Source organism: Nomascus leucogenys, chromosome 13, assembly GCF_006542625.1.
Source record: "Nomascus leucogenys isolate Asia chromosome 13, Asia_NLE_v1, whole genome shotgun sequence".
Lineage (NCBI taxonomy): Eukaryota > Metazoa > Chordata > Mammalia > Primates > Hylobatidae > Nomascus > Nomascus leucogenys.
In genome coordinates, this window is record NC_044393.1 from 4,149,887 (window position 1) to 4,176,177 (window position 26,291).

Genomic DNA, 26,291 nt, shown 5'->3' on the forward strand with positions numbered 1-26,291 from the left:
GAAGGAGAAAGTTTTAACTCTGAGCTGTAACTCGCTGTTTAACATCATACTTTGCTGATTCAACAGCCAACATGTTTCTACTGATTTATTTTAGGGCGTGAGAGAGGGCATTTGCTCATTAATTATATAAAGTTTTTATATGGCTGTAGACTTTTAGATATCCAATATGTGCATTAAAGTGTCCTAACAGCATTTTAAACTTTGCTTAGTCAGTCTCTTATCTATTACTCAGACTAGAAAACTGACTATTTTTAGGGCATATGTCCCCCATTAAGATTTTTGAAAGAAACCATTTCCTCCCCTGAAACTGACACTAGCAGTAAGTGGACAAGTAAAAACCAATTAAATTTTGTGGTTTTGTTTAAAGATAAAATCTAATCAGAACGTATTCATTCAAAGGCTCCTAAACTCTTTTACTTACATAATACATACAAGTTAAATTATGTCAGCTCTTCATTTTTCAAAGAGTATACTGTTTATAAAGCTTTCAGCATAATCATTTTTCTCAAGATAACATATTTTATCTATTTATCTAATCAAAAAGTGAACAGGGACCAATACTTATTTTTTAAAAAATCACTTAAAATACTGATTACAAACGTTATAGAAAACATTTCTCTATTTACCTAAGTTTTCCCCTAAATGGAAGCAGAATCATAATCATAGAAATGTAAGTAACGTTTTCAAAATCTATTTTTATTTTTCTTCAGTATTACCTGCTGTTCCCCAGTGGCTGGGTAATCTACGGGTTATATTTTCATTTACCCTCAAAGCTAGGCTGCCAGTGGAAGCTAAGAATAACACAATTAAATTCAAGTTTCTCTAGAAAATATGACAAATCAGATTTTAAGAAAGCATAACTTGTGGTTTTGCTTTGGTTCGAGATGGCTGGTCTGAGAATATCAAAGCATTTAATTCAAACTAATATTGTGTCCTCATCCTAGGACTAGAAGGTAATTTTTTTTTTTAAGGAGGGAAAAGAAGAGCAAAGGGGAAAAATCCCTGAATAGTGATTCCCTTCCATGAATTATTTCAATTCTCCAAAATATACATTTTTTTTAGGAAGGAACACCTGACTCTGAATATATTTCCTCAAACGGAGTCACTTTTGAACCCAAAGAGTCCAGCAAATCAGGCGGCAGCTCCTGTTCCAAGCTGGCCAGAGAGCTGAGGGATGGGGCCCCTCCACACTCCCCCTCCTCGCTGTAGAGGTGAGGTAGGTAGCCGGGGTCATCTTCCAGCACAATGGCAACATGGAGTTTCCGGGGAAAAGTGGGGGAAAGAGAAGGTAAATGCCATGTGCTTCCATACCCAGCTCATTTCTCTGGGTTTGATTCGAGGAACACCTCAATGCAGTAGTAACAGCACTCAGGCCCCGCGTCCTCAGCTGACACAGGAGTTCGTACAGTCCCAGAAGTGGCAGCCATGCTGAGGGGAGACATCCCACCTTATAGTCTGAGAGGGAACTGTGACACAGTGGTGGCCGCCCCAGGAGTATGACAGGAGCCCCCAGGAGGACCTCCCACCTGCTCCCACCCTCTTGCAGATTCATTCCTTGAGGCTCGCCCTTCCCTGTCCTGTGCCCTGGACACCTCCCCTTCCATGACCCCCCGACCCTCGTTTGGACAACTGTCCCCTCTCTCTTCATCTTTACCTGGCCTCTTGTTGTGGGCTCCTTTCTCCTGACCCACAAATGTGCTCAGGTCTATCCTTCAATCTGCTCATACTTCACAGCCTCCCTCCAAGAAAGGGCAGCCACCACTTCCTGCCACCCCTTTCTCACCCACATGGCTCCTCAAACCACTGCCCTCCAGTCTCCCCATTCACACTCAGGCCATGGCTTCATCCATCCCTAACCAAAGGTGATGTCCCAATCACCATCTCTGTCTGTGACACTCCCTATGGTCACATCCAAAGCCAGAATTCCAACCAGACAGCTCCACGAGGACATCCACAGAGACCTCAGACTCAACATCCTGGAAACCACTGTGGTTTTGCCCACAACCTGCATCTCATCCTCCCACGTCCCCTCCCTCAATGCTCGCCAAGTGCAGTGTGCACCCCCTGTTACAGGGACTAGCTGGCTACAACCCAGGGATAATCCAGCACACCACTTGTTGTTGTAAATTAAGTTCTACTGGAGCACAGCCAAGACCATTTATTTGTGTATCATCTGTGGCTGCTTTCAACAGAACAATGGCAGGGCTGAGCTGTGGGAACTGGCCTTCAAATCCTACAGGATTTACTATCTGGCCATTTATAGGAAGTTCACTGACCCCTGCAGTGTTAGATGATTTTGGTGGTATCAGAACACATATTTATTTGAGTCAATGGCCATTTTATCGTATATTTCAAAACATAATAACAAGCACACCAACTCCATGACTTCACAAATACCATTGCTTAGCTGATTGTAAAGCCAAAAGCTAATTAACATGTGAGGTGATTTACAGAAATGCGTTAAATACATAATAGTGAGTGGGTTAGATACAAGTGTGAAAGTAGTGAGAGAATGACCAAAGTTCATGAAACTCTAGCCTGACTTAAGTCAGGACATCCCCTACAGCCCAGCTGCTCAACCTTGAAACCTAGAGTCATCGCCAACTCTCCCCTGCCCCATCCTCTCAAATACTCGGCCATATTCCTATTTCTATTCCCTCTCCTCCAGCCCCATGGCCAATGCCTGAGGATAGGTCCCTATCTCCAGTCATTGGGGGTGAGAGTGGCAAGTTCACTAAACTCATTTCTTGTTCTTCTGGTCACCCGGCAAGATCACATTTCCTGCCTCTCTGCTAGATGTGGCTACGTGACTGATGAAATAGGGATGTCAGTGACACCTACCTGGCCGTGAAAACCTCCCCAAGAGCCTCTGTTCTCACTCTTTCTGTCCTCCAGCCCTATTTCCAGTTCTGAGTGGTGGCAGAGCCACAGAGTGGGAGGACCCTGGGCAGGCTCCGGCTCGACACCCACCCTGATGTGTGATGTGAGCCAGAGGTGCCTGCTCTGCGCATTAAGCCACCCTGCTGTGGGGTTGCCATGGCTTTCTCCCTCCCAACAGCCCTCTTCTCACCATCTCCTCCTCTCCCCAACCTCTCCTGCCTTAGGTCCACCCTCTGCACAAACCCCGGAGACATTTCCTAGGCTTCATATCTGCTCATTCCTGTCTGCTTAGCACCCTAGACAGCCCTCCTCTGCCAATCTCCAACCCAGCAAACTCCAGCTCAGCATTCAGGACCCGAGTCATCTCTCTGTGAAGCCTTTTCTGGCCTGAGTGATTCAATAAATAGGGGAAGGGAGGGGAGGGAGGGGAGGGGAGGGGAGGGGAGGGGGACTTTAGCCTATTTACCTTCTAATACCTCTAGAGGGTGCTCTCTGAACCCAGAGCCAGTTCCACAGACCTTGGAATGGGTTTCGTGGGAGCCTGTCTAATCCGTCACTGCTGATAGTAATTCTGAGAGGCTGAGCTCATGTAGGGCATGAAAACAGTCAGAATCCTGGGGCTCAAGCCCAAGGTGGGAGGTGGGGAGGGCCTGGAAAGGGCAGCTCTGGGGCCCCAGGGACCCCATACATGTCCCCATTCTGATGGGACCCCTGGGCTTCCAAGCTCTTAACTACGCCCCCCGCCCCCCCCACCCAGTGACTGCAACAAGCTGTCTCCAGCCTCCTCTGGTTCTCAGGAGCCCTGCCTAGGCCCTCGTTTAGTGGGAAATGCTGTCTCCCCACCCCAATCTACTGCTCTGTCAGGCTTGGTGCCCACTGGAAGCGTGGGAACGCTCACCTGCACATCTGGCCCATTGACTGGGTCTGCTTATTCAGGGACTGTGGTCGCTGTCTGACCATATGGCATGGGGGAGCTGGGAGCACGGGGAGGAAAGAAAGTTTTTACAGCAAAACCAGCAGATACACAAGCTCTGGTCTAGGTGTTAGGAGTCTGTTCACGTCCTTGCAGTGAAGCTGAATAGATAATTAGCGATGGACCTGGTGTGTGCAGAGCAAAACAGAATCTGCAGTGGGGGCTGCGCTGGGTGGATTCAACTTCAAAACCCCCAGGCTGACAGCAGAGCAGCGGATGTCTGCACCCTGATTCAGCAATTTTGGAAGCCTCATCAGATCAATAATTCATCACACACCACCATCCAAGTTAGGGGGCTCACAAGGAAAGAACACGGCCCTCTAATCTGGTGTTCCCTCCTCTCACACCACCAAGCAGAGCTTTGAGCTTTCATTGAATAAAGCTGCCTCCCTGCCCCGCAGAGGGAGGAGGGGGGCCTGCAGCTGGAACACATCCTTCTCCTGCTCAGCCAGGCAGGACCTGCGATACTGTCCACACAGTCCACTTGGCCTGAGCGGTATGTGTGCATGTACATGCATTCACGTGTGTGTGCACAAATGTGAAAATGGGTAAGCCGGATACTACGTCATGATCATCACATGCTATGTTTTATGTAGAGACATGATCTTGTCTGCACAGAGCTTCACCTGAGAGTGTAGCAGAGCTGCCCCAACTCTCCTTTGTAGATGAGAAATTAAGGCTCAGAGAGGAGACTTCCCTGACCCTGCTTAATGATCAGGTGGGCCCGTCTGTAGTTGGCCACTCTGTGCCCCATTTCTGGCTCTGTCCCTCATGCCTTTACCATTGGTCTGAGCCTCCATTTTTGGATTCATCTACCACATTGGGTTATAGTGAAAATGGTTCTTTCATTGGTTCTTCAGTGACTCCTGTGTCATGCACCAGTAATGACACAACCTGGCCCTCAGGGAGGTTACAGTCAGCTCAGGAGAGACACAAGGAAATTTCCCCGCAGCTCATCCTTCATCTTCCTCACCAGCAGTCAGGGCCTGGGAAAGTGCCCTTCAGCCCTGACTCTGTGGGTACACAGCCCCCTTCTGCAGGAGCCTGGCTTGCCTGGTTTTAGGCAAAGCTTCTAGGCTCGGAGAAGATGTCTGTGTTCTCTTGAAGCAGGTGCCAGGCAGTACCCATTCTGCAGGGCTAAGGGGTGGGAGTGAGGAGGGGCCAAGCCTACAGCACCTTTGGGGCTGTCACTGGGGCACAGAGCTGGAGCTCCCACCTGGGGACTGTGACAGGAACCAGAGGAAGCGACACTGGGGAGACCCCAGGCAGTGACTCTACATCCAGACACAGTCTGGGCTCACTTCCTCAGGCGACAGTATTCACAGCCCTGTCTATCATCCACTCTGACAACCACAGCAGGAGATGTCCAGGCTCACCACTGGATTTCACAAAACAGGATCCCAGGACCCCAAGTCAGAGGCTCAGATGCGCACCCCAGACCCGCTACAGCAGGGTCCACAGAGTTGGTACTGGGGATTGCTGCTTTTTAATGAGCCCCCCAAGTGCCTAGACCCTGGAGCCCAGTTGCCTGTATTTGAGCCCCAAATCTACTGCTTTATATGGCTGTGACCTTGGACACATTACCCAACTTCTTTGTTCCTGGGTTTCCGCATGTTATAAAAAGGCATATGACAGCACCGCCCCCAATAGGCTGATGTGCGGACTGAGAGTTAACACCTTTCAAGTCCTCAGAACAGAGTCTACAACAAAGTGAGTATTATTATACACGAGTTTGTCAAAAAAATAAGTCTAGCCTGACAGAGACTGTCGACATTTATGTCTTCCTTTGTGCTTATTATTCCACAGGCCTGAGTTCCCACTGCCCTGCAACAGGAGGAGCTGCTTAGAGTCAGAACAGCCTGGGCAGCTTTTTGGTACATCCTTCCCCAAGCAGGGGGCATGCAGAGCCTCCATGACACGAGCAGGTGGACTGGCTCTGCCCTATCCATGTAAACCTGCCTATGGGTTTGCCCAGCTTTCTAATCTTCCCGGGAGTACACAGTGGCTGTGTTGAGGGACCTTTCAGGATATACCTGAAATCAGAATCTCACCCAATAGACCCCTTCATCGCAGTCAAACTACATCTTTCACAATTTTGCAGGAAAAGATCCTTCATTCTGAGGTAGGAGGCCAGCAGGTCTTGTTTTCTGCTCACAACCCTGCTGACCAAAACAGGATCTGGCCAGATGGGATGAAGTTAAAAAAAAAAAAAAAAAAACCAGCAGAAACTAGCAGATGATGAGACGAAAGTGATCCCTGGTTGCCCTCATTGCTCATTGGTGCAAAAGACTCACACCAGTGCCAAGACAGCTTACAAATGCCATGGCAGTGACCCAGAAGTTACCACCGCTCTCCTAGAAAGTTCTAAATAACCAGCCCCTCAGTTTGCATCAACCTGCCGCTTAATTTGCATGTAATTGAAAGTGGGTTTTAGTGGGTATAAATACAGTTGCCAACAGCTCATACATTTCTGACTCTGAGTATACTGCCTATGAGTTAGCCCTGCCTTGCAAGGAGCAGCAATGTTGAATAGAAGACTGCTGTCTAACACCACCACCTCACCTTTGAATTCTTTCCCAAAACCCTCCTGGGCTAATCCCCAGTTTTGGGGCTTGCCTGTCCTGTGTCAATTCTGTCTTCAGTTGGGTTCTGCAAAGCAGCACTGGATGGAGGATTCCCATGAAAGTGATTGCTATGGACTTAATTGTGTTCCCTCTCCAAATCCATATGTTCAGGCCCTAACCCCAATGTGATGGCATTTGAAGATGGAGCCTTTGGGAGACAATTAGGTTTAGATGAGCTCATGAGGTAGAGTCCTCATGATGGAATTAGTTCCCTAATAAAGAAGAGATACCAGGGAGCTTGGTATCTCTCTCTTCATCCCATGTGAGGACACGGCGGGAAGGTGGCCATCTGACAGCTAGCAAGAGAGCCCTCACCAGAACCCAACCATGCTGGAACCCTGACCTTGGACTCCTAGGCTGCAGAAACATGAGGCAATACATTTCTGTTATTTAAGCCACCAGTCAGGCTATGGTATTTTATTATGGCAGCCTTAGCTGACTAACACAGTGATTTAGGAGGAAGTGTCCCCAAATCAAGCTTGGAGCACGGCAGGGATGCAGAACCCATAGCCAGTGCACAGGACAAGGGGAGCCCTCCCTACCTGATTCAATGTTTCTGCCATACTTCCTTCCACTGGAGCCAGGAGTTGTCTGTGCATTGTGGCATCTGGGTAAGCCTGCAAGCAAACCAGTAGAGTTTCATACCACAGCAAAGCCCTTGTCCTACCCCCCAACCCCTGTATGTCAATGGCCCCAGCACAGATGGGGCACACTGAGCACAGTTGTCTTGGAGGTAAAGAGCCAGGCCCAGGGCAGTTTGCTCATGTTTCCTCTCTTTGTATTGGGGGAGACAGGGAGACCCTGCAAGCTCTCACGGCTAGACTTTCCAATGTCTGGGCTGAAACACACTTTCAGTGAGGAAGGAACCCAAGTGAGCCCAGCCAGGAGGGTTGTTCCTGCTGACAGCCTCATGACTTGCACCCCCTCAACTACACTGCCCCTCCTCACTCATTTTGGCTTCTCTTCCTCTGAACCTTGCCCATTGTTCCCCATGATGGGCTGCTGGCAGTCACCTGCTCATCTGGCCCATGTCTGTGGATCTGGGTCTCTGTGCTATCTAAGGGCAGAGGGTGCAGTGGTAGGAAACAGGCTTGGCATCTACCGGGAGGAGTGGCTACCCGGGCGCCCACAAATCCCACCACTAAATCATGTGAGTCAGGCTGGCCTGGAGGCAAGCAAACCACCCGGGGCCTCACTGTCGGGTTCACGCAGGTGCAAGGCAAGCACCCAAGAGTGGCGGTAAATGTAAGACCGATCACCAAGGGAAGGTTTAAGAGGGGATCTCACCCAGTTGAAACCAGGGAGTTCTCAGGAGGAGGAAGTTGTAAGGCCATGGAAAAGAAGGGAATTCCAATGAGAAGAAACAGCACAGCCCCTAAGCAGGGAGGGAACTTGGTGTGTTCTGTGGCTGGAGCCCAAAGAGGTGGGGTGGTGGGATGGTTAGGGAGGTGGGGGGAGGCTCAGAGCAAGTTGAAGCCATATGTGAGCAAAGGCCACGTGATAGAGGGTCTCACAGGACATTAAAGTCATAGGTCTGTCTTAGGCTGGGTTCTGCAAAGCAGCCCTGAGGGAGGATTCCCTTAAGGTCATAAGGTTGTAGACTTTATCCCAGGTGCAATGGCAAGCCATCAGGAAGTTTTAAATTGGAGAGTGACATACGATTTGTGTTTTTAATCACTGGTGGCCTTTATGGCTGAGATGACTTCTGATCATACCTGGGTTTAGGGATACTTATTGGGTTCCAGAAGACATATGTAAAATATGATAAAGCCTGGGGCAATTTCGTATGTCCATGAGGCTATATATACACATACATACATATATATATATATATACACGCACACATGCACATATACAGACATACATATACACATGTTCATATATGCATACTCATGCCTCTGTACATGTACATGCTTCTATACATATACATATAGACATATAGACATATACATATACAGTTGACCCTTGAACAATGTGGGGGTTAGGGGTGCTGACCCTGCACAGTTGAAAACATGTCTATAACTTTTGATTCCCCCAAAACTCAACTAACAGTCTACCGTTGACTGGAAGCTTTTCCAATAACATAAACACTCAATTAATGCATATTTTGTATGTCATATGTATTATATACTATATTATAATAAAGTAAGCTAGAAGAAAGAAAATGTCATTAAGGAAAATATATTCACTATTCGTTAAGTAGAAGTGGATTATCATAAAGGTCTTCATCTTCATTGTCTTCTCTCTGAGTAGGATGAAGAGGAGGAGGGAGAAGAGGGGTTGGTCTTGCTGTCTCAGGAGTGGCAGAGGCAGAAGAAAACCCACATATAAGTGCACCCACACAGTTCAAACTCCTGTTGTTCAAGGGTCAACTGTATCCACATATCTATCTATATACACATACATACATACATACAGTTATGCACTGCATAACATTTCAATGACAGGCCGTATATATAAAGCTGGTCCTGTAAGACTGTAATGCTGTATTTTTACTGCACCTTTTCTATGTGTAGGTGTTTAGATACACAAACACCATTGTGTTCCAATCACCTACAGTATTCAGTACAGTCACACGCTGTACGGCTTCATAGCCTAGGAGCGACAGGCTACACCATGAGGTCTAGGTGTGTAGTAGGCTACACCATCTAGGTTTGTGTAAAACACTTTATGAGGTTCACACAGTGATGAAATCACCTAATAACACATTTCTCAGAATGTATCCCCACCATTAAGCTAGACATGACTGTACATATACACGTGTGTACACATAGTGAAGCCACATCATACCAAGGTAAGCTGAACCAAACATACTTAGCCAAAGAGGCAAGGTGAGGACCACTACAAGCAGCCCTAGGGACCCTGCTGCCTGGCTCCCAGTGCTGGGAGCGCTTGACTGGAGATACTGTGCCCTCAGTCTGTTTAGCCCCAGGGGCCTCTCAGAGGAGGACCCTTAAGATGTGGGCCATGTACAAAGTACCCTTGCACCAGATGTTCCCTGACCAAGCATGGGGCTCATCCAGGGCCAGAGGAAGACACCATGTCAGTTTCCAGCCTGGCTCCTTCCCGAGGTATACTCGGGGTGATTTTGCCTCAAGCCAACTTCAGGTCCTAACCCCACACTACGTATGGCTGCACTGTGGCTGAGAGAGCACCATCTCTCCTCTCTGGGCTTCTGTGGACTTAGCCACTGGTTTAACTCTATCCCCAGGGCCTACAACTCATCAAAGATACTTCAACTAGAGTATTTGAATTTTATTTTCATTGTTTACAAATTACTTCAATAATAATATTGAATATTATTTTTATAATATAACAGAAAGTGGTTTCCATCTTTTTTTAGTCTCCCACACCAACATGTTAATTTGGAATGCCATGTTAATTAGCTTTTATGAAACTCAAATGAAGCTTTTTGTCCCATGTTTCATTAATCAAAGAGAATCCTAATATTGTAAACTGAACTATTCAAAAACCATTAAGATTTGAAACTGCTTGTTGGTATCTATCAAAATTCTCTTGATACTTTAAAAACCAGTTTATAATAATGTGAGGCAATGAATTAGGTGCTAAGTTAACATAATTTTGCAAACTATATCCACAACATTCAACTTTCTTTTGTTTACATCAGAATCATTATTTTTATTGGCTATTTTGGTAATAGGTATATGTTATTAATGTCAGTGCATATAAAATTAGTACTTAGATGTTTTATTTACAATGGAGTTATTTGTAGGATCTCATTTGAAAAGAAGAATTCTGCTGCAAAACATATTTAGGAAAAAAAATTGACTAGATGATGTCTAAGACCCCCTTAGCTCAAAATTCTATAGGTCTGTGACAAAGCACAGCAGAAAACTCAGTGTATGATTGAGGTCTTAGCAACTCAACAGCAAAAGAAATTTGCCAGGGACTGAAAAGCTCTTATGCCCTCAAGTCATGGGATAAATGTTCCTTAACTACTTCCAACCTCTTCTCACATTCGCTTCTCCTTCAGTTTCTTTGGATGTTGGGCATATTTTTTTTTATCACCTCCTTCCTTCTAAATTTCCAATTTTCAGGGCTTTCCACAGCTTTTAGGCAGAACAATAAGGTAAGTTTTTTCACAGTAACACCTACATCTGTACTTACAGGAGTAGAGTATATGTTCTTCACACCTCTTGGCTCAAAGAGCTCGCCATAACCCTTAATTTAAAGAAAGATGAAATATTTACTGATTTCAAATAAATTACCAAAGGATGCAAATACATAACTAGAAATTCTTACAGTCATATTGCCTTTCATTTTTGTACTAAAGGTATAGTAATTCTAAAGAGTTTAGATATTCATAGCAGAAATTCGTGAACGAGTTTCATAGTTGCTTTGTGAAGAAGGCACATGAGAATATTAGATTTGCAAGCTCTATCTTGGGTCCATGATCACCCTGTAAGATTTGCTTTGTGCCATGGCCATGCCCTGAATACAAACAAATGACACACATCCACTCCTGGGACCCAGGCCTAGCTGCACAAGTCTCAGGGCTCAGTGGAAGATGCAAGTTGGGGGCCCTTTGTTAAAAAATTAAGAATTTCAAGATGGCGACAGTAGAATATTAAACCAAGCAGGGTTCTTTAGAGTGGGAGACCCTGTGCCATGGTGTGGGTTCCATGTCCATGCAGTTGGCCCCAACAGGACCAGAAGGGTCAGCTGCATGGACATGGAACCCAACATTCACCAATGCAGGAGCCCTTCGGTGATGGATTTGTGGCATCATCTTTGTGCAAAGAAGAACACCACGTTTTCATCTTTGCTCAGATACTGCCTGTGCATAGATATGAAATTATAGAGATCTTGAATTTATTTTAGAAGCTTTCCCTCATAAAAACTGGATATGATTCTATGGCTCTTTAGACCCTGAATACCTCTTTTAATTCTATATCAGAAAAGTACATTTTTGTTAAATAATGGCTAGTTAAACTGGTGAGGTCCAAATAAGGTCTGTGATTGAGAACTGTACTCATAGTGTTGTGCCAAAGTCCATTTTCTGATTTGATCATGGAGTAGGGTTACATAAGATGGTATCTTTGGGGGACCCCCAAGAACTCTCCGTACTATTTTTGCAACTTCTAGTTAGTCTAAAATTATTTCAGAAAAAGTCATTTCACAAAGCAATAGTCCTAGAATTTGTATGTAGAGTACATGAAGACACAACACAGATGGGGAGTCAGGCCTCCCTTTCGCTGGAAGCATGCAGTCACTGGGCTGGAATTTAGTCAGGGCCAAAGTCCTGCACTTTTAACTTTATAGATTATCTCTGGTGCCCTTAGAAGGACATGAGAAAATGTATCTATTTGTGGATGTTCTAAAAAGTGTCATATTTGATCAGGATTATCAAACAACTCTAAAAACAGCAGCCACCATCAATAATAATATCTAGTTCTATAGATGGAAATAGAGTTGGGGGGAAAAAACCCAACTTCTCAGATTTTCATTGACGATGTGCCTTTTTCTGACAGTATCACAGAATCTTCTACAAGGGCCCTCTCTCAGGGGGACCAACTGTCAGTCACTAGTGAGATGGCCGCAGCAGGGAGCAACCTTCTGGAACTCACCCAACTCCCCAGAGCACAGCATGCTTGGGCTGACCTACTCGCTGCAGATGGAGGCACTTCCTCGAGATCCTAGGGGGAAAATGCTGATTTACTCAAAGGAGAACGGATTTCTCTCCAGCTGGAAACAAAGTGGATATGTGTGACTTCTCACCACTTCCCCTTGCTCATATATTCATAGGCAAACACAAATTAACACGATGAGAGGGAGGGCACGGTGTGGGGGAAAGGAAAATGAAGAGAGGCAGGGAATAAAAGGGCAGGCGCAATGGAACTGCATGGCAGGAGGAGGCTTGAACGTGAAGACGCTAATGTTCTTTCCATAACATAGACACCTGAAAACTGCATAGACACGCAGATGAGAACGAGAAGGTGACACTCACAGGTGAAACTGTTTAGATTTAGGCATGGGATTGTAGGCATTTTCTGCTTTGGGTTTCTGTTATTTTAATAGTGACCCTTCAATAATGAAGTTAAATTTCAAAGAAAATAAAGCAGGCAGTGGACCTTGACGATGGTCTCATTGACGCTATTTCACGCTATGCAGCAGATTTTCAAATATCAGGTTACCCCATAAATCATAAGTGACGGCTTCACTTAGAGAAAGTGTGTGAATGGCAGTTTATTTAAGCAGTCACCACAGATGCACTTCCTAGAATATTTGCAGGACACTGAAGGGAACCCAGAGACACACCAAAACCTAGAAGGTGGAGGCTTTGGTTTCCTCCCCTGTAAAATAGGGAAGCAAGATTGTCCCCGCCACACACACACCCCTATGGGTTCTGGTGAAAATTCAATGAGATGAGGCATGCAAAGTGCATAGGCCTCTAGAAGTTTGCAGACTGGCTCAGAGGAAGGAAAGAGAAGGCTCCTGCCAGCCCAGGAGGCAAGTTGTACGAACGAGAAAAGGGCAGCCTTTCCCCCAGGAACATGGATTAGTGGTCAGAATGCACAGCAGACCCAGCCCTGCTCACTGCCCTGGCCAGGCACATGCTCATTTATGGCAATCCTGGGTCAACTTTGTTTTCAAAGTAGGGGACACCTACTACTTATAGAATGGAAGATTTAGCTGCTTGGGAAACAATTTTAAATAACACTGACTTGCATGGTGAGAAAATTATTCCCTTTCTAATTCTGTTTCCACACCCTAATGACATCCAGGAGGAAGTGTCACTCTGGTGCTAGCCTGGCTTCCATGCTCTGCCTTCCTTGCAGAGGGGCCCCGGGCCTTTGGCAGTGACATCGTCCACCCAGTCATTGTGCCCTACTTCTTTCATGGCTATTTTCACACTTGCCTGCTCTTTACACAAGTAAAACTGTGTTTTCATTTACAGTTGAAATACAAAATTTCCTACTTAAATAAATGTGCTTAATGTGGATACAAGCCCATTTTAAGAAAAAAGCGTCTTAAGAAATACACTAGTCCGAGTGCCATATGCATATGGCACTGGACACAGTGATATTTGGAAGCACTGGGTCATCTGATGCCATAGCAAAGATGAAGGAACTTGGCCACTGAAAGGCAAGGGTGTTTTAGGCCAGGGGAACCATGGGGCTTTGCAAGTAGGGGCTGGGGTTGCTGACTTGCAGAAGGACCTCCCTGGATGTGGCAGTAGGAGGAGCATCCCAGGTGTTCCTTGTCAGGGGAACCATCAGGAAAGTCACCTCTCTGAAATCCAGAAGCAAGTAAGGGGCATGTTACCTTAACTCCCTGCGTGGGTCCTGCTGCAGCTGTGCAGATGAGCAGAGCCCACCTCTGGCCTTCAACATCTGACCATGTCTGTAGAACACAGAGAAAGAAATATGACAAGGGCTGAAATCACAGATAGCAGAAATAAAAACAGAAGGAAAGAGATGACATTTTCTCCAAAACACATTGTATCTATGCCATCACAGAAGAAGTCCAGACTGTAAAAAATACACCTCTCCTGTAAATCTGGATGACTTATGTGGGAAAAGAATGTTATTTCTGTTTGTCTTTTGTAATTGCTCGCTGGGAGGCTGAGCTTCTCGTGGTTCAGTGTTCCATGTAAACTGATGGTAAAAGGCTCGTTTCAGGAGCCCTCAGAATTGAAAAGCTTGTCTTTTTCTAGGGCTCATAGTGATGGCTCTTGGGGTCACCAGTGATGCATGGTATTCTGTGCATTGTCCCATTCATTTATCATCCAACATATATGTTCACTGAGGGACTCAGGTTGATGGGTGCTGGATTTCTGTTGGCCAAGGGCTCATTAGCTTCCCCATATGCAGGGAAGGCATCTATGCAGTTCTGTAGATCATCACCATCAGATGGCATCCCTATAGTTTAGCAGTAGAATGTGACAACATGTGTGCAGCTGGTGACGATATCTTACATGGAGTTTTCCCAAGAGCACAGAATGTTCCTGGTGAGTGGATGTGCAATGTAGGCTGGTATATTCATGTAAGATGGACAGAGGGATAAGCGCACCTAGAGATGGCCTTATTTACCAAGGTTACAAAGATATACTCAGTAATTACTGCTAATAATGCTAATATTGGCAGCCACCCTTTATTGCATGACCATTAGTGCTGGAAATTTTACATGTGTTATTTGATTAAAGAGTCCAACAAACTTAAGAGACAGAAGACTAGCAAGCTCACTTTATATATGAAAGTCAGAATCAGTTAGATTATATAACTGATCAATCACAGATTTGGAATCTACACTCAGGTCTGTTGAATTCCACTTCTCAGAGCCCTAAGATACTGATGCTGGAATGGAGATGTGCCTTTAGCTGTGAATGGGAAGTAAGAGAAAGATTTGTTGGTATAAGAAGAGAGCAGAGCCCCTTGCCCAGCATGAGGTTCTCTTGTCCCTCTGGCATAGCTTGTCTTTGACCAGTGCCACCATGTCATTAAGCCCCCTCCAACCCTCCTGGTCTGAGCATCACAAGGGCCAAGGTTCCTTTCCACCCACACTGCTTCCATAGCTGCTTCCTCTTTTCCAAGAGACAATCACAAAGCTGCTGGGAAAGAAGGGTAACCAGGGCATCCCCACTGTCCCTTCCATCTCATCTACAACCTGAACCAGTGCTCAGGGAGTGCGACATTCCTGCCAGTCTCCTCCAAGCTCAGCAGCTTTCACTCTCTCCCGCCAAGGAGGAGACTGAGGCACAGCCCCTGGGCCTGGGAACCATTTCTGTTTCCCTTCATGGTTGAGCCTCTGAGCCACTGGAACTGTCCAAGGCAAGAAATTCTACTGTTACACAAAGACTGCTGTTTGTCCAGATGGTTTTCCTCTTAAAATTACACAACAAATCAAGTTTGCTGCTGCTCTCACATTTGGGATTCCTTCCAGGGGAACTTCACAATCTGGAGAGTTTGGACCTTGCTCCTGTTTCCCCACCCAGGAAGGGATCACAGGAGGGTGCACAGGCACATACCTGCCAGAGGAGCCTAAGCGGCTGCTCCCTTCCCTCTTTCGTGCTACAGGGAAGACAAAATGCAAAGAACCCTAGGAGCCTTGGGTGAGCACCATCTTCTTCAATCAAATATTTTTGAGAAACTCTCTAATTACATGAGCATCATATCAAAGTTCATTTGGAATATCTTTTCCCTAAATGTCTCACTTCATTCAATAAGTCTCTCCCTTCCAGAAAAAAAAAAAAAAACATTGGTGGAGGTGTAAGATGGGGTGACCGAATCCTCTGTGTGTGTTTCCTTTTGACATTTCTTTTGCGTTCATTTTCTAAATCAACCACTTAATTCTAGATGAAGACAAACAGGAGAGCTCACAATGCTTTCATCTCTTTGTCTTTCTAACCCCAGCCCAGCGTTGCTGCAAGGATGACTAAGATACCGTAGGGCCCATTTCAGAAGCAGCCAGTTTGAAAAACCAGTGGCCATTGGCCAATTACTTTATATGGCTCTGCCTTGTGTTAGGTGCCTTCATAGGCATCCTCTTTGATCCACAACCTATCTAAGAATTTGACTTTATCATCCCACTTCACAGATGAGGATGTAGGGTTAAATAATGAAGCTAATGAGATGCGAAGGCAGAAACAGAGCCCAGGCCTTGTACCTCCAAGGGCAGTGAGCTTTCTGGTTGGCCTCTGCCGGACAATGGTAGAAGAGCAGGCTCTGCCATGATCTACCGAAAGCCATGGCCAAGAAGCCAGCTCAGACTCATTTAACTAGTGAGCCTAGTTAGGGAACATCTACCTAATAAAAATCACTTTTTCCCTAAGCACAGTTTCTCAAACTCAGCACTTAGGAAACTGGGGCAGATAATTCTCTGTGGTAGAGGCTGTCTTGTGTGTTGTAGGCTGTTTAGCAGCATCTCTGATCTCAACCCACTAGATGCCAGTAGCACTCCTAACTGTGACCATCAAAACTGTCTCCAGGCATTGATGAATATCTCCTATGGGGCAAAATTGCTCATGGTTGAGAACCATTGATCTAAAAGAATAAATTCATTTATCTGAGTTAGATAGTATTTGCAAGAATTTTTTCCCACTTGCTACTGAAACATGGGTAAGAGTGAAGAATTAAGAGGTGGTACAGTGGGTGAAAAAATACATGCTATATGTCTGTGTATTAGTGAATTCCTTGCCATGACACAAAGCATGACATTCCACTACCTGGGCTGAAGTGGCTTTGCTCTCCACATTATACATGACCAGTGTTTGGTGGCCTTCATCATTGGATACAGAGCATCCATGCCTCTTAGGTTCAAGCACAAAATAGCATCGCAACAGGAAAAGCAGAGCCACTGTGATAAGACAAAGGGGAAAAACAGATTAGATAAGCTCACCCATATCAGAGGTTTCATGAGGATCTTGTTCTGTTCATTTATAACTCAGTCATGAACTGGCAAAGCCAAATTGCATCTTAGTCATCTGTGTAGCTATAAAGTTTAGCACAGTTCCGGGGTACAAGTAGATGCTACATAACTGTTTGTTGAATTAATCAATAATACTATCTGGCCAGTAATATTGTATTGTTTCTTGGAAAAGCTGCTTTCTTATTAGCCTTGCCAAGTCCAGGAGCCTGGACATCTGTACATTGCTGTCTCCATGGTTATTACAAACAAAGGGCCACTACTTGACTATGTTTACTGATGGATTCCTTTGTGAGTAGAAGCTGCTTTTGCTGGCCAGGGATCTTGCCTGGCCAGCATGGCAACCTCTGATCTGCATCTAGGAGCCTGAGTACACCCAGAAGTCATTCTCAAAGCCATTCCACCAATCCTGCCACCGCTGTCCCCTACCCCAGCAAGCCCCATACCCCTGGCCTATTGCCTGGAGAGAGGAGCCACAGTCCAAGGACACCCCTATAGACCACTGACCTGCCAAAGCCACAAAGGCTGCACAGACAGAGCACAGGACTCCCACATGAAGCCCCACTCCTGCATCTGCATGCTCCACACACGTGAACCCACTGGCAAAGGGGCAGATCCTTACATGGACAGTTTGCTTCTGGGAAAGTCCCTGTTTGTCTCCAGTGAAGAGTGGCACCAAGTAATTACCACATGGCAGGCTTCTCAAGGTTAAAAGTTCAACTGATTGACCTGCAAAGGGAAAAAGAACATGGCATGCATTGACTCACTCATCTGCTCATCTGCTCAACGCAAGCTTACTAAACGCCCTGTGCGGGCCAAGCTCTGTATGAAAGTAAGCCAACTGTAGAGTTAGAGGGAGGGGTCCTCAAGGGCACCCTCACTTCTGACACCAGCTGCAAGTTCACGGATTCCTAAGACCACCCTCAGGTTCAACAGTTCTCTAGAAAGACTCACAGAACACACTGAAAGTTGTTACAGTGATGGTGCCATTTTTTACAGGGAAAAGATCAGACGGAAATCAGACAAGGAAAGAGGCACCTAGGGCAGAGTCCAGAAAAGCAGCAGTGGCAGAGCTTCTCATCATCCTCTCCTGAGAAGCCAGGTCAGCATCGATGAGGGACAGCACACATGAGATGCTGCAGCCAGGGACGTTCACGTGAGCCTCAGGCTCCAGTGTCCTCCTGGGGCTTGGTCAGGCAACCTGGTGGGCCTCCCAGGTGGGCGGCCTCAGTCTCCAGCCTCTCTGGTAGTAGACTGATACTATGTGACCAGAAGTCCCCAATCTAAATCACATTACCCCTATCTGGCTCAGCGCAAGACACCCCAGGTAAAGAGACACTGGTATCAGACATGATATCCCAATAGAGATCACCCAGACCCCAAGGACAAAGACCAGACCTCTCTTTGGGCAAGGCGAAGTGCTTTACCACACACTCCAGGTCTGAGAGCTACAAACATGAGCACACAGTTTCAGCTGAAACCGTGCCACGGTCTACAGACGCCACGGCTAGAGGCACAGAGGAGAGTGTTGACAGTGGATGCCAGTTGCTTTTAACCTGCTCAGCATGTTCATCTTCTGGTAACAGTGCCCCAGTGTTTCTTTAAGGAAGCCCACGCTTCCTGAATTCTCCGTATGAATCAGGAGAGGCTGAGCTCAGATCCCAACAAGGTCCAGGTGTGGGCTGGGAACCAGCCAATCAGCACATCCGCCCTCCCAAGTCCCACCCACAGTGATTGACAGGGCAGCTGACCCAGGCCAAACAGTGACAGCAATCCTGGAGCTTCCCTGGAAACACCCTTCTTCCCAGATGCTGGGATATGTCTCAGGGACTCCCAGCAGCCTCCTACCCCCTGATGAGGAGAGTTTCCTAAAAAGGAAGGAACCTAGAGAAAGGCAGACCGTGTGTGGGAAGGTAGCTTCCAGGGAGATCTCTGAGTGCCTAGAGCCAGCTCTGCCAGAACACAGACTTCCCTGGCTTTTTAAGCCAATAAAGTCCTTTTTTGCCTAAATCTGTTTGAATTGGATATCTGGCATTTTCCACTTTTTGCCCGTGACCAATACAAAAACTCACCCGACTTTCTCCCCAACTTCCATGTGTCCTCTGCATTTCCCCAGGTATTGTCCAATTCAAATGTAAATGGGTCAGAGACTGGCTCCAGGTCTGGATCCTCTGCCTCGATGTGGAGAGGCTCATGCACGGCAGACTCACAGACCTCCATGTAGCGGGAACGTGGCCGGAGAGCCAGGACGTTGTCATTGATGTCAGATAGGAAGAGCATTAGGGTCCCTGTAGCAGTCTGCGGTGGGAAGCCTTGTACGGGGAGGAAGTTTCAGGAGTTGTTTATCTCGTGCACACAGAGCCCTGGAGAATGAGCACGCTCCGTCTCTCAGAAAAAAAATATTCCTGAAATACTAGAACTGTTTCCCTTTCAAAGCCATAAGATCTGGCATGCACGTGATCTGTTTTCCTGCTTTTATGAACATTCACAATATCTGGGTAAGGTAAGCTAATAAAGCACTTACCACCTCAAATCATTTGTAGAACAAGGTAGAATGTGGCATCATTAAAAAACCAAAAGGTCAATCAATGGTGCCAGGCGTTAAGGATGGGTGGGATGGAGGAAAATGGGTGTGACTAAAGAAGGGCACCATGGGGGTCCCCGAGGGGAGGCAAATGCGCTGCATCTCCACATCGATGTCCTGGTTACAAGGTTACACGGTAGTCCTGCAAGGTGTTGCCCCTGGGGGGAACTGGCAAAGGATACTCAGGATCCACTCAATTATTTCTTAAAACTGCAAGTGAATCTACAATTATCTAAAAGGACTTTTCCTAATTAAAAAAAGTGGCAATAATCACTTCACAACTGCAAATATATGGAGCCAACCTAAATGCCCATCAACCAATGAGTGGATAAAGAAAATGTGGCATATGTATACTCAGCCATAAAAAAGAATGAAATAATGTTTTTTTTACAGCAACTTGGACAGAGCTGGAGGCCATTCTTCTAAGTGAATAACTCAGGAATAGAAAACCAAACACTGTATGTTCTCATAAATGGGAGCTAAGCTATGGATACACAAAGGCATGAGTGATATCATGAACTCTGGAGACTCAGAAGCAGGGGAGGAGGTAGCCAAGGGCTAAGAAACCTCACATTGGATACAAGGTACACTACTCAGGTGACCAGTGCACTAAAATCTTAGACTTCACCACTGCATAATTCATCTACGTAACCAAAAACCACTTGTGCCCCAAAAGCTTTTGAAATACAAAAAGCAAAAAATAAAGGAAAAAAAAAGTACCAATCGTAAAATCATCCATAACAGAATGACAGAACCCTGAAACACTGGCCCCACTTTTTCTCCTCCCTTAATACTGATTAGGAACACGCGTTCCATATCTTCATTGCCCTCCACCCCCGACATTCCACTAGTTAATCACAGAGTGGAATGTATAGTGACGTATCACTTGGAGCTTGGCTTTTAGTTCACAGACTTTCTCAAATACAATTTTAAAGTTATTTGAATATTTTTATTTCTTCAACTTTGTTTTGGTGTGTTTAAAGTTTCAGCCTTAGGAGAGTGTAGAGAAAAATGCTGAAACATGCCCATAAAACCACCCTTTCTGGTTTATGACAAATGCGTCCCTTACAGTCCCATTTACCTGAGCTCGTATGCCATCCCAAGCACAGGGAAGCTGTGCTAAATATTTATCACACATCATTGGCTTTGACAAATTGCTGAAGAGTCAGCTCATGAACAGATGAAAAAGATGCTGGGTTTGATTGCAGCCTCCTTGCTGGTTTAATTGTCTCTTCTGAATGAATACTGCCCTCTTTTGATGGTATTGGTCCCTTGTTTACCATTTCAAGAATTATTACCAAAAATAATCACCAGTATGGATGCAGAGTGATAACAAGGTTTATTTTATCCTTTTCTCAGCTGTGCTGAAAGACGCTCACCAGGGTTATTTTCCCACAGGAAGCAAAAATGAGCATTTTATTTTTCCAATTTTAGGTAAACACTCACCATCATCAACAGCGTGAACGATGATTATATAAAAACTGTTATTTACGTGAGGGGATTCTCGGTCAATTGGCTCCACGATGATGACCGCTCTGGAGTTTTCGTCTACGCTGACCCAATTTGCTGGGTCATGAACCAGTTTATATCTTGTAGAAGGAAAACGGACAGCAATTTTTAAAATTAAAAATTTACCTTAAAAGATATAAAAAGTTGCATGAAAAAAAACAAAATATGTCATAGAAACACTATTTCTACCACAAGTAACTTCAGAAATTCTAAGAGCAATTAAACTATGAGAGTGTTTAATTCACGAAAGGAATGGAAGCACAGGGAGGACAGCCTAAAGACGCTCCTAAGTCTGTGGAATTGACATTCACCGAAGACCAAGCATCCCCCTCCTTGTTGGACCGAACATAGTTTTGTCTGCCCTGGGGAGATGTTTCACCCTGGAAAGGAACCCATCTTCAGTGGCCTGTAGATGATGTTAGCTTAGTGTGAAAAACCAAACTGCCCTTGCAACAGAAACCTAGGACTTTACCCCCGGTGTGTTCCCTTTGCAGCAGAGCCCTGGCGGTTCATAGTTGGGTAACCCTCTTCCTCAAAGTGGTCTTCTACATCCCCCTCACCTATGTGAACCTGACACCACTTTAAGGGGTGGGCCATGCCAAGCCCTCCAGGGTTCCTGAGAGCTGTCAGCCATTGGATGGCATCCTTTGCAACCTTGCCAGGTTGCCAACCCCAGCTACCTGCTGAGGGCACCGCAGCAGGAACCTCCTGGACTCAGGCAAACAACAACAATAAGTGCAGGTCCCAGAAAGGTGCGGAGAGGGGCAGTTTCTCCTCACGCTTTTCCTTCATCTTCTGGGCAAATGTTTTTCAAAGGGTCAACAAGGATCCCTCTCTCATGTTGGGTGGATCACGGTTTTTAAAGGGATCGAAGCTTTTTGTGCACTGCTTCACCTCTTAGGGAAAGTTCCAGAAGATCCTTAGAAGCACTGTGATTTTGCAATGTTTACAAACGAGGGCAAGAAACTCAGAGTTCCTCTGTGGATTATCTCAAGCCAAAAGGCAGCTCCCTCAGCTAATGCAGATGAAGCAGAACTAGAGGAAACCAAAGCTGCCCCCCAACCCAGATCATGCCTCCACCCTGTCACAAAAGACACTCATCCTGCCTCCTGGACAAAGCCATATTGAGGCTAAAATGATGGACTATTTAGTTCTTGATTTCGGCACAGTCCAAACATTTACTGAGACCTACGTATGAGCCAACCATCCTCAAGAGACAGGAAGACAGCAACAAATTAGGAAAGGCTCCTATTGGTGGTGCCCCAGTCAGCAACACGGGCATCCCTGGGAGCTTCTTAGAAATGCAAATCTTGGCCCTGGCCCCAGACCTCTCAATCGAATTCTAAGGGTGGGTTGAAACCAGCCTGGCCAACATGGCAAAACCCCGTCTCTACTAAAAATACAAAAATTAGCCAGACGTGGCAGCATGTGCCTGTAGTCCCAGCTACTCAGGAGGCTGAGGCAGGAGAATCACAAGAACCTGGGAGGTGGAGGTTGCAGTGAGTCGAGATTATGCCACTGCACTCCAAAAAAAAAAAAAAAAAAAGAAATTGTAGGGGTGGGGCCCAGCAATCTGCATTTTAACAAGTTCCCCCAGAGACTGATACCCAGTATAGTTTGATAGCTACTTCTTAAGAGCCTTGCTAACTCAAGGTGCACCACTGTGCACCAGAAGGGGTCTGTGAGCTGTTGGTTGGCTGCTCACAATGAGGTAACTGCAAAAATGAAAAGCAAGTGTTGAGAAGCTCTTAGAGTTGTCAGCATTGCTGTGTCCCCCTAGTGCATGAACATTTTTCTAGTAATTCAATTTCATTATATTTTGCAAACTTATCACTCCATAATGAATTGTAAATTAAAAAAAAAATCTAGCCTTTCCCAACAGATAAGTTGAGAAGTGTTACTGTAAGGGAGGAATCTCACACTCAAGTACGGACCGGGGCCAAGTAAGCATGAGAAATGAGTGAAGCTGGTAGAATGGGGTCTGGGGCCAACTGCTGAGCTCAGCCTGGAGAGAGAAGGGGCATGACTCATGACCCCTTTCTGTCCCCATGATCATGGTCTCATGGAACACAGACCCAAAAATGCCAATTTCTTTCATTTCTTCAAGAACATCAGGAGATTCAGGCCATATGCCACCCAAGTGCCCATCGATGGATGAGTGGATAAACAAAAATGTGTCAATACCACATATGCATACTCAGCATCAGAAGGAAGGACATTCTGATACATGCTAAACGTGCATGAACTTTGAGGACATTATACAAAGTGAAATGAGCCAGTCACCTAAAGACAAATGTTGTATGATTCTACTTTGATGACCTGGAGTCGTCAAACTCAGAGAGACAAAAAGTTGAATGGTGGGGGCCAGGGGCTGGAGAGGGGGAATGAGGAATGAGTGGCTAATGGAGACAGAGTTTCTGTTTTGCCAGATGAAAAGAGTTCTGGAGATGGATGGAGGTGATGGTGCACAACGTTGTGAATGCACTTAATGCCACTGACCTGTACCCTTACAAATGGATAAAATGGTAAATTTTATGTATATTTTACCACAATTTACAAAAAAACCCTCACTTTTCTTGCCCAGAAGCAAGAGAGGTACTGGTTTATAACTTCTGGTACAGAGCGGGGAGATAGAAAAATATAACTAATTATTCTAACACAAAGAAAAGAATACAAAAGGAACACATGGAAAATGCAAAGGAAAACCAACAAGTGAGTTCTCCTGCTGGGGTCAGAATAACCTATGGATGGAAGACGACATTTAACTCAGGCCAATGGTCATGCACTGCGGCTTCTTCTATTTTCATCACGGAGACTGAGGCAACCTATGAACATGTCCAAGGAGCTGGTTTTCTAACAGGAGCCCTCTTGGTTATGTGGGTATTTCCACTTAAACAACCACACTTCTTGGCCCTCTCTTCTCACCTTATCTGGCTGTCTGGATCTGTGGCATTAAAAGTTCCCAACAGGGTCCCAGGCCTGGCACCCTCCTCTTTACTGACAATGAAGCTCTGGGGTGAAAGGCTGGTGGGTCATTGGCATCTGTCACCTGCACACTCACAGTGGCGCTTGCTGCTGCCTTCCTCGGCGGCTGAAGCTTTCCTCTCTCGCAGAAGAAGAGCCTCTCCTCATTCTCCACGACAATGACAAGGCTTTGCGCTGGGCGAGCCTCATAATCCAAAGGCTGGAACCCCAGAGAGAGGATTTCATTAGCACCTGCTGCTCCTCTGGCCAGAGGAAGCCCAGCGCCGAGTCATCATTGCGAACTCAGAGCTTGTGGCTTTTACACTTCATTTATTATTTACATTGTCTTTGATAATGATCAAAAGACAGTCTTCAGCTCATTTTCAAATCATTTATGGAGTTCTTTTCTCTTTTATTTTTTCCCTCCTCCTCTGCTGGTTGAAAAGAGCCACCATCCTTCAGAGGGTAATGAAAAATGCAACAAAAACCACAGCCTAATGAAACATTAATGATACAACCACGCAGCAAAAAAATCAGGGGAACTTAGAGAAATATAGATATTAACGATCATAGTTATTCAGGGCACAAAGTGGTCAGTTGACTTAAAATGATTGAAAGGCTGGGAATATTTTGAAAATTGAACCCCAGGCATCTGGTGCAGCGTCTACAGAGCCTTGCTATTCATAGCACGGTCCGCAGGCCATCAGCATCCCCTGGGAGCTGGTCAAATGGGCAGGCGAATCTCGGGCCCTGCGCCAGACCTGCTGACTCAGGTCTGCCTTGTCCCCAGGTGACTCACCTGCACTGCATTGCACTAGAGGCCCTGATCACTCTAGGTCTGGTTGTGAGCAATGAAGACTAGAGGCACTGGGGTCAGACTGCCCCAGTGGGATCCTCCACTCTGCCACTCAAGCTGTGTGGCTTTGTGTAAAGGACCTCACCTCTCTGGGCTTTGGTTTCCTAATCAGTAAGTGAGATGCTAATATCAATACTTTCTTCCAGGCCAGCTTCTCCATTGGGCACAGTGCCAGGGGCTCTCCATACTCTTAGGGGCCACACAGATGCACTCTCATTTGTTTTAAACTTTAAAAGTCTTAAACATTGAAAATTCAGACTAAAAGAAAGAACTTTTGGTGTTGAAGAAAATGTTTTCATTTTTTTAATCACATCTGAAAAAGAATAATCATTTTAAGGCCTATGTAAATCTATTACATTTTGCCTACAACAACAAAAACTTAAATGGTGAAGTATTTAGTCATATCAAAATAAGTTTTATTATTGATATTATTTTGGTAGGAGGAGTCCTCAGCCCACACACAGAAGTGGCACTGAGACCCTGCCTTCCTGGCCTGGTGACACACGGTACGTAATGGGCTCAGCATCCAGCATCCACGGGCGTTAGCTCCCTAGTTCATTATGAGTGATCCTACAGAAGAGGCCTCAGCGTCTGCCACCACCTGGTTGGTGTGTCACCGGTATGGTGTTACCTTGATGACATTTAATATCCTTTCATTGGTCTCAGGGTCAGTTGAAATGTCAAAATGTCCCTCTTCATTGCCATGCAATGTGTTGAATTTTGCTCTCCAAGCTGATGTAAATGGAGAATCTCGATCTCGAACCAGGAGACGCAACATGCCCTTGCTGACTCGGCCTTCAGGAATATGAATCTTATACTGAAAGAAGCAATCATCATGTCCATGTCATGGAAACAAAAACACAATTGAAAAGGAAAGCAGAGAGGAAGGAGGGAGAGAAGCAGAGAGAGAGCGAGAGAGAGAAGGAGAAAGAAAATGTTGCTCCTTATCACAACACCCTGGATATTCCTCATGCTGCTAAACCTGCCCTAAGGGATTTGCAACTCCTCTGTTACAGCAGAAGGTACATCCGTTGGAATATCTGCCCCCTCCTACCTGTGACTCACTAAATAATTTTTAAAGTACTCTTAAATCCAACTCAATGCCCTATTTTTTCTAAGAATTTTAAAAATAATAATATGCAATTCTAGTTTATGCTCTCTGAAAATCCTAGCTCTTTCCCCTAAAATAGAACACTGTGGTTATTCAGATTAAGGTGATCATTTTTCTAACACATGTAGATCTTCAAAATAGCTTGTTATTCAATATTTTTGGAGACAATATTTCTAGATAAGCACTTCAAAATAACAGGGTATATTTTTTTCCAGCCATATTTTTGAAAGCATTGCATTTTACCAAGGCGGGAAAAGATTTCGAAACGAAGTTCAAGCATAATATTATTTTGTAGTTATTATATACTTCTGGTGAGGTGCTTTGGTTTGCAAACATTTCACTTTGGTTTATACAGGTTTTTTTCTAATTAAATGACACCTTTTAAAAATAATTGTTTGCATCAT

General features: G+C 45.4%; 1 protein-coding gene across 1 annotated transcript in view; it reads right to left on the reverse strand.

The window, feature by feature from the left end:
• Positions 1-749: 749 nt before the first annotated feature.
• CDH26 (cadherin 26) overlaps positions 750-26,291 on the reverse strand; it is a 66,551-nt gene continuing 41,009 nt past the window's right edge. The window contains 12 exon segments of the mRNA XM_030825453.1: positions 750-1,263; positions 7,021-7,094; positions 10,606-10,659; positions 12,066-12,134; positions 13,765-13,842; positions 16,664-16,794; positions 17,371-17,592; positions 18,936-19,175; positions 20,894-21,036; positions 23,882-23,969; positions 23,972-24,140; positions 25,408-25,593. Coding sequence (XP_030681313.1) covers positions 1,059-1,263; positions 7,021-7,094; positions 10,606-10,659; positions 12,066-12,134; positions 13,765-13,842; positions 16,664-16,794; positions 17,371-17,592; positions 18,936-19,175; positions 20,894-21,036; positions 23,882-23,969; positions 23,972-24,140; positions 25,408-25,593 — 1,659 coding nt within the window. The 3' untranslated portion in view covers positions 750-1,058.